A 9,433-nucleotide genomic window follows, 5' to 3' on the forward strand; every position below is an offset into this window, starting at 1 on the left:
ACACGCCGCTGAAAGGCCTCCTGCGCTCGATTACTGTTGCTTACATGGGATTGGGCCGTTGCCATTTTAGGGAGGGGCTTAGCAAAGGGTCAACTGAAACGTCAGATTTTTTTAGGACGTAATTTGCAAGATGGGAGAGCATGAATAATAAAATACCGTCACCACATACAAGACTGTCATCGTTATGCAAATTGAAGAAATACAGGTTATCCCATACAGCTATGCACTTCCAGTACCTGAGGCTTCACAACACTAGCCAACGAGATTTTAACATTTTGTTCTACGATATAAAATACGTCAGTAGATACTCCTCTTGTGAATTTTGAAGTTTTTACATCTTAAAAAAGGCAGTTGCTTACAGGTGGCTAAATGAGCCTACAAAACACCTTCACAGCAACTAGAGCCTTGTTGTGTGTACTGGCGCTCATGTGACCGAGGTGGAGTTATAGCCTAACGTTGGCATTCTATTTCTGCTGATTGCATTCATGCTTAAAGAGTCATTAAAGTGGTGTTCATTTGTGAAAATTATCTTGCGGAACAAAACATGTTAGTATCATAAACTTGGGTTTGCAACAGAGCTTTTTTTCATTTTACAAAAATCTAAAATCCAATGAAAAAAACAAAACAAATCAAGGGAACCAGTGCGATGCTTACTTCAGCTGGGTTGGCCTACAACAGCACGTCATCCCTGCAGAACAATATAGAAGATATATATCCAGATGTGACAAGGTTCCCATGTGAGAGCAGCATTTAATTCCCAGCTTTGTCAAACAAGTCCGGGGACTTCACCGTGTCCGATGTGTGTTCAGTTGGAGGTTAGAGACAGTTGGATACGAGGGGCGCCTGAGCCTTTCAGTGCCTGGACTCAGGCCAAAACATACAACAGCTCCACATTTAATGAAAACGTGGCGCTTTGCCGCGTTCTCCCCTGCATTGTGACGGGATGATAAAAAGGGAACAGTCGACAGAACTGGGATGTTTCCCCGGTTTTGGACAGGCCAAGAATTTTGAAGACAGATATCAAAAGTCATTCCAAGTTTTAAAACATTGCAGATGTCGCCACGGGACTTTGCAGCTGTTGGCAGAGAGCTCAGTTTCTCCACGAAAAACGGACTCAAGAAACACAATTCTTAATTTCAACTGAACGATTTAACGTTCGAATTATAGAAAAGTTTTGCTTGGAAATGAGATCGTGTGTACCCTGCGGGTTATCACAACAGTCACCTTGTTCCTTTCCAATTCAGCTTGGATACAAATAAAAAGTTTGAAGTATTGATGTATCAGCAGCAACCAAGAATCCAATAACTGTGAGTGAAAGCAAGTGTAAAATGCTCCCTGCAATAATAGTTTGGAAAAAGCACCAGTTAAAATGGAAAAAGACAAGAGGTGCAGATAGTTCAGCACAGCCTCGAATGGCTCATAAACCACTGAGGCACTTCATGATTTATGGTTGGACTAAAAAGGAGGAGTTGTGCCGTCGCAATGCAACGCGAGGCTGACTAATGCAAAGCTCCTGTAGCTCAGACGACCTGCACATTTCACACAAGAGCAAGGAGGTGGGAGAAACAGAAGCAGGAACATATCCCTACAACTTTGAAAAGCTGACAGATATCTAATGTGGTGAGACAACGTGAGAGGTGGAGGTTAAAGAAGAAACCACTACTCTCACCATGCTCGTCTTTGATGTGAAAATATGAACAGACGGTTATTAGATCTATAGAAACCCTCCAGTACGTGCTTAAGGAGACTTTTAGGCTTTCCACCCTTACATTCCACTGTTCTTGAATGCACCTGAACACTGCAGCGTCATTGTTTTTAGCCATTTTTCAGCAAAGGGGCTCTAAAAACAAACCGCACGCTAGCAGCAAACAATAAAGAGACAACGTAATCAAAATCTTTGATTACGGCCGGCGCCATCTTGGCTTTTTCCAACCAATGAACGGAAGTGACCGTTTTTGGAATGCGGAGGATTGACGTAGTGACGCCGTATACGTCTCTGCTAGCGGCAGCGACCTGTCAATCACAGTAAGCCCGCCCAAATGTATTCTCTGCTTTATGGTCAATTTTACTCTAAAAGGGATCGTAGTTAACTAAATGAACATCATGTTGTGTTGAAGAAGAAATTAAACTCGCGATTGAGACCATAAACTCGTGTTTACAATGTTTAAATCAAGTGAGAAGTAGGTTATTTTCTCATAGACTTCCATACAATCGGACTTCTTTTTGCAACCGGAGGAGTCGCCCCCTGCTGGCCAGTAGACAGAAAGCAGGTTGAAGAAACTTCCGCATTGGCTTCACATTGGCTTCACTTGTTAAGTGAAAGGAAATGTTATACATGTGCTCTTCTTTCATATAATAATATATCGTATAACTTTCTATTGAAACGTACGTACATGAGGTCAACATCTACACACCGTGCATGGCGTGCTATAGCATGTCAGACTGAAAGTAGAGCACTTCACTTTAAGAGAAAAGAGAGAATGAATGAGAGATAAGTAATATTCCACCATGTAGCAGAGGGCTCGTGAGGCTCGTGGTAACCTTGACTTTTTGAGGATACAGCCATGCAGGCAATGCAGTAAGAAGCGGGAAGGCTTTGAAGCTGTACTGCAGAGAACCTTGCAGGAATTCTGATGTCCTGCTGTATATCCTCTAACCCTCCTCCTCCCCGTCTCTGCAAGTGAATCATTATAAAGTGAGCCAAAGGGAACATACACAGTCTAGCGGCAGACAAGTAGAGAAATAGGATTAAAATAAAGGCAGGTGGGAGACATTTAGATATGGTAAAATAGGCCCAATCAAAAATCTAGTCTAGTCAAAAATCCAAGACTGTTGTTGCCTTTGGACCAAACCCAACCCAGAAAATCGCAGCTTAATGATAGTGCCAGAGCTGCCCCAATTTTCTCTTTTCCTGCACAAACCCCCTTAAATTACTATCAATATTCAATTAGGGGGCCGGGGATGCTGGACGAGCCAGCCTCAATAACAAACCACACTTCTCTGAGGATTAAGGCCCTTAAAACTAACAGAGTGAAATGTCCTTTGTAAATACAGGGCGTAAATACCCTCTCGGTAGGAGCAAGGGAGCTGGACTTTTCACACAGCGATGAGTGATCTCTTTTTGGCTTCAGCACGAGCAACAATCTATGAATGCTGCGTAAAACCGTCCAGCTTTAAGGCTAGAGCCGCCCCCCCCCCAAAAAAAAAATGACATGAAATGCTCAACATATATCAGAGAAGATGATCTAATCGATATCTGGACTTTGGGTATCGGCCGATATCGAGTAGCGTTCCGATTCCAGGGTTAAATTAATAAGCCGTATGCCTCCCGGTGCGGAGGAGACTGGGACCATTCTTCTACGACAACAACGGTATTCAATAGCAGATCGGCTTATTGACCCCGACACCCAATCCACCTAATTGAGTCAGTGACGGGTCAATACCCGATGTCAGTATCACTGCATCTCTGATAAATAGCACATGAAATACAATGATAAAGAAATACGGAAATGATGGGGAAATGATGGAAATGTAATGCAAAACACTAAAACGGTACTAGAGGCCACACTAGTCAAGACAGCTCATGAACAAATGTCTGGGAAAAAGGAAATATATCTCAAATACTTATACTGTGTAAACTAATAACATAAAATCAATAATATTACAGATAGATTGATCATTGACAAGAAGAGCAGTAGGTGCAGCCCTGCAGCATACTTTACACTTTGTAGTTGCAATAATCAGATAGAAATCACCTGAATTCATAACAATAAAAGTAACTACTAGATTACAGCAGAACGCCATGAAAATAAACTTAAATAAAACATCCTCTGAAATGTTGACCCATCACCTTAAAAAAAAGAGCATCAACACCCTCGTGTCCCGCGGTAATTGAGTAACTCAATGACAGATTGAACAAGGTTGACCCAGTGACTCAGATGCACCCACATGAACCCACATGAAATGCCTCAAATTACACATCTGCCAGAGAATGAGGGGTGGAGCGGAGAGAGGTAGAATTACATTTTAAGCAGAGAAGCCGGCACGCTCGCTTCATGACAAAACCTTCAGATCTTCTCCGAAATAGTACAGCGTGAACTTTAGCATGTTGGCGTCTTTGTGCCAAGAAAGGAAACACACACACACACAACCAATGCTTTGAAGAGATAATGATTTACAGCTGGCGACTCCAGAATTCAGAATTTGCATTAAAAAGTCAATGGTGCTGAATCACTGCCTCCTTCACTGCACGGGGGGGGGGGGAAGGAAAAAATGCCAAAGAGACAGAAAGATGAATTGGAATCCAGTTCAATGGACACACCTGCAGGCAGCCAGTAAGGCCACATCTGAGCAGGTGTCTCCACACACACACACACACACACACACACACACACACACACACACACACACACACACACACACACACACACACACACACACACACACACACACACACACACACACACACACACACACACACACACACACACACACACACACAGCGTGGCCGGCAGATTCCTGCAGCTGTTTTCACGGGCAGATGTGGACTGTTTTTACTGGACGCACATCTCTTACATTTGAGGAAAACTGACCGGACAAATCCATGAAAGGCACCGCTTCGATCAAACTCGCGTTAGCTTCGTGCCAAGTCGGATTTATACAGCTTGTACAACAACATGGCTGTCTCTCAAAGCTTTTTTTCCCTCACGATAACAGGGGGGGTGATGCAGAAATGCATGTTTTCATAAATAACCAGAAAGGGCTACATGAAATCTAAATGAGTCTTAAATAAAGCTATTTTTGCATGAATTACATATTCGCAGCTGAGAGAACCATTGTACTCTGGACATGTGAAATAAAGACGAAGGGCTGATTCATTTGACTGTGAGCACCAGCAAGAGCAGAAAACAAGAATAATACAGAGCAGAAGGGACAGACAGCGGAGAAAACGATGGAAAGAACAGGAGCGAGAAACGAAAAACTGGAGCTTGGAGAAGGATGAGCGGCGACAAAGGCGGATCAGAGGAAGCCCTCAAAGCAGACTCCCAGAGCCGGGATGAAGGAAGCTCAGTGTGGAAGCAGAGGAGATGAAACACCATTTGGGGGCAGGGCCCCCCCGCCGCCTCGCCTCTGTGTTCAGGGCCTGTGAGCTCCTCCGCCTCTGAAGTGCTAAACACCCCCCCCCCCCCCTCCCCTCCCCTCCCCTCCCTCACACCCTGCAGCCAACGGGCACTGCACCCTACACCTCCTGCCATTTGGTGACTCAACGCAGGTCTGCACGCACGGACATGGTGAAATAGTGTTTTGGTTGTGATTACATAGTAACGTCTAAAAATAAAACCAGGGCTGCAGCAGACAATCGTTTTCATTAGCGATTCATCTGCCGAGACATTTCTTGGTTGATGGTTTGGTCTGTGACATTGAATAATACCAGGAAATATTCACATTCCTCATAAGATAACTATTTTGGCATGTTTGCAAAAATTGCTGAATCACCTTGACTATTTCAGTTCTGACCAATCAAGGCGTATAAGTCCAACATGAGGAAGCACTAAACATTATGGGGTTACCAATAGCTAGACAAATGGGTGTGATGTCTCCAAAATAATACAAAAAGAATTTAAAGGCACGAACCACCTCACTTCTAATAAAACACTAAAATACTGTCAGCTGCACAACTGCAACAATTAGTCGATGACTAAATGAATCTACAAACATGTTGATAATTGCGGTAGTTTAAGTTACAAGGTCACAGCATCTTCTATTTGCTCTTTAATCTCAGCTAACAAAGTCTAATTTATAGTTTAATCATTAAATCATGAACTAAAGAGGCTGATTGTCTGACTGGGTCTGTGGGCTGCAGCCAGTTTATATCAAACATAGACGTATTCCTGATATTTGCTGTGCAGGAGACCTGCATAGCAAAGATTCACAGACACACTTGAAGGCGTCTTGAATAATAACCAGTTTATGTATCTGCACATTGGCATGTGTGCGTCTTTATAGGGACGACCGTTGTTGGATGAGGGCCAATCCACAATAAAATGTTGCTTTATGGCAGTGTACGCACCTTTTCAGCAGACAAGTGCAAACACACACACACAGCAAATGTGATCCATGTCAATATATATATATATCGTATTTTTAAGCAAGTTATGAAATGATAAAAGTGAAGCACAGTCACCAAAAAAAGCATCAAACAAACCTCCAGCGTGTTTGTGTCCCAGATAAATGCGTCCCATCTTCAAAGCGCCTGTTGTTGCGCTGCGACTAAAGAGCGTATTGTTTGGTAATACCGCAACATTTCAGTCAACAAAGTTTCCCCTCTGCAATTAGTATGTGATTTTTTTTGTGTGTTGTGTGTGTGTGTGTGCCGGTTTGGCTCCAACACGAAGTGACACAGAAATACCTCATCGTTGTAGCGTTACACAGACACACGCGCGATTAAAACACACGTTTGTCCTCCACGTTTTACCTGCATAGTTAAGACTCCCAGCTCCTGGGAGGACAGCTTCTTCATCTGATCGGCCAAAACTTGCGCTTCCTCCAGGATGGAAAACTCCGTCTCGGCTCCGCAATATCCACAAGAAAGAGCCGAGCAGATTAAAGCGAAGCTCCAAGAAAAAGCCAACAATCCCCCGTGCAGCCGAAGGTGTTTATCCCAGAGAGCAGCGCGCGTATTCGGCGACAAACGCAGAGGTTTCTCCCCCGTCCGCCTCGCCATGATGGCTGTGAGTCTACAGACTGGAGAAACGCGGAGTCTGAACCTGGTGGCGGAAGAAAAACTTCAAGGGAAACTACTTTCACAACTTTGCAGTGTAGAGGACGTGTGCCGGTTCTCTCCGGTGCGAGTCTCCAGCAACGGGAACCATTGCAGCTCCTCGAAATCCCTCAAGAGAAGAAAGTAGATCCATGCATGAAAGAAGAAACGGGTTTCCTTTTTTTTTTTTTTTTTTATCGTCGTCGGTGTTCCGTCTCCGGTCAGTCGCTCCAACTCCTGGAAGTCTGGCAAAGTGCGTGTGTGTGTGTGAGCCGGAGATTCACCACAATGGGGGTGAAAGTAGGAGGCGTGGAAACACAAGAGTCCTAGCGGCGCCTGGATCTGCGGATCAATGGATCAGGGCTTCGTGGCGCCCTCAGCTGCTGCTGGAAGAAAAAAAAAGAGCCACCGATAAAAACGCCCGGCGTCGAATGATCCTCCAAATAGGCCTACATAAACCTTCAAAAAAAAAAAAAAAATGTCATCAGATAATAACAAAGCCTTCCCACTGCCAGCAATAAAATGCAGGAGACAAATGATTGATTATTTACTAACTATTTAATTCCTGGCTTAAAAGTCAAGTACATTTTACTATCCTGAGATAAGATAGTGTCGAGTAAGGAAACACTTCTACAAAAAAGCCCTGAATGGGGACAAAGGGTCAAACCTCAGCAGAGGTGGGTCAAAACTGCTGCAATTGGCCAATAAAAAGCCTTCCAAGTGTAAGTTTCTTCCTGCAGGTTGCCAAAAAACATATTATATTAATTCTAGTAACTGGTATAAGGTTTCTTTCCTTTCTTTCTTATTTATCTTGAAGTAGAGTTACTATACAGCCTACAGAGTCTTTAGTTGTGACGAGGCTACAGGGTCATTTTAGATCTTTTCTGCATGAAAGACTGTCGGTATGTGGGATCATGTCTTTAAACACAGTTGCAGAGAACAGCACAGACCATGAAAAGACGCAATAGTGCACTTGAGGTAAAACTCCAAACAGGCACAAAGAGAGATCCTCTGCTTTTATACAACTACAGCATTTGAACATGAGCGAAAGCAACACTGAAGCAACCAGCAACCAGCAGAGACTCCACTCCCGCAACAATCCAGTTCTTGATTTTGTTGCAGCTTCAATTTCTCTTTGGCTGGGCCGCTTTGAGGAAGACCAGAGGCTCGTGTATTTGGGCAATTCCCATTTTGATGTCGGACTGCAAAATACATTTTTAATTTGTTCAATAATTTTGCAGTCAAGGCAGATTGATGTGAGGCAATGAAGTTGAACAGCACTCCAACCCATCCCACAGCTGACCTCTTTTGGGAGATTGTCTTGTTAAAACCAATGTTGCATCCAGGCACAAAATATCAATTTCATGGCTATTTGTTCACCATTTAAAAAAAAAAAATTAAAAAAAATACACATAACAAGTTGTTCCTTACCATCTCTAGCTTTTAGAGACAGCCCGTTTAGACGGACAGATGCAATAGGATGAAAACATACCTTCTGTGTAATGAAGCCTCAGGTGGCGTTTTATTGGTTGCTTTATCTTTCCATTTTCTAATCCATAAACTCGTATAAAATCCACATGGAAGGCTTTTAAAGAAACCTTACAAATGATTACCACTGATGTAGCTGTGAAGCGCTATAACTACTGTTACACAAGGTTTACAGAGTAAGGTTTGGCTTGAGGCCTGACAAGAAGCTGTAACACCAGTAAAGCCGCAAGTCTTCATGAAGCGTCACTTGCTGGTGAGTCGACACGTTATAAATATATCATTTCTTTGTTTTAGTCAGTCAGTCAAACATGTTTAGTCACGGTCTTGATCATAGTGAGGATAGCTGTCTGCCCACTGTGATCGTTCCCCTGAAATATCGTCAGGCAAATGCAGACGTATTTTTAGTATGTGGTGTAACAACATCCCATTGTGACATAAATATAGCAGTGGAGTGAGTCATTTTACTGAATATACCAACCTAAAAGTCTAGATGATGTGGACAATTTTGATGTTAATATCATGGCTAACAGTGGTCCTTTTTCAGGATGAACTACAAATCACTTTCTTTTACTGATATTTTTATTCATGTTACTTTTTTTATTACAATTGTCCCCTCAGCATTCAATTCATATGGATGGCTCTGCCAGTGAAATACAGGTGTGGTTGATGCAGTGGACTAACGCTTTGCAAACCAGAGATCTGCAGCATGGAAAAGAGTTCCTGCCTCCAGACTTTGCCGGGCTCCTGAATGGGTCGTCTGTCCGCGTCCTTGGCTGCAGCCGCCAACAGATGTTTGCATGGCCGTCTTTTAGACACTTACAAACACAAGGGTGTTAGTTGGTTGGTTAGATGTAGTGCGTGCACCACATACATGATCAGTTCCCAAGAAAATCCCCGTTTTTCTTGTGCTGTTACACCTTGAACTCCAAGTTCAACAGGCAACACTGTAGTTTATTAGCGAGCCATTCTCTATTTTTAAGTACACAAATGTGTTTTTGACGGGAATTCATTTCCTGAATCGGTTGCAATATTTGCACAGGAGAAAAGGTATAAAGATCCTTGTGCAAACAGAAATACTGTATGAATTAACATAATGTGAAGCAGACTAAAATAAATCAAAGTGAAATCTAGATGCCACAACTTTTTTAAATGATATGGTCAATGTCTCCCCTCAGCCACAGAGGC

General features: G+C 43.1%; 1 protein-coding gene across 1 annotated transcript in view; it reads right to left on the bottom strand.

The window, feature by feature from the left end:
* Nucleotides 1–7,388, bottom strand: part of cachd1 (cache domain containing 1) — a 69,961-nt gene extending 62,573 nt beyond the window's left edge. Inside the window, exon 1 of the mRNA XM_076088330.1 lies at nt 6,476–7,388. Within this exon, the coding sequence (XP_075944445.1) occupies nt 6,476–6,724 (249 nt within the window). The 5' untranslated portion in view covers nt 6,725–7,388. The remainder of the gene's footprint in view (nt 1–6,475) is intronic.
* Between the last annotated feature and the right edge of the window lie 2,045 nt (nt 7,389–9,433).

The sequence above is a fragment of the Anarhichas minor genome, unplaced genomic scaffold, assembly GCF_050575085.1.
Source record: "Anarhichas minor isolate MPS153535 unplaced genomic scaffold, ASM5057508v1 ptg000010l, whole genome shotgun sequence".
In the NCBI taxonomy this organism is placed as follows: Eukaryota; Metazoa; Chordata; class Actinopteri; order Perciformes; family Anarhichadidae; genus Anarhichas; species Anarhichas minor.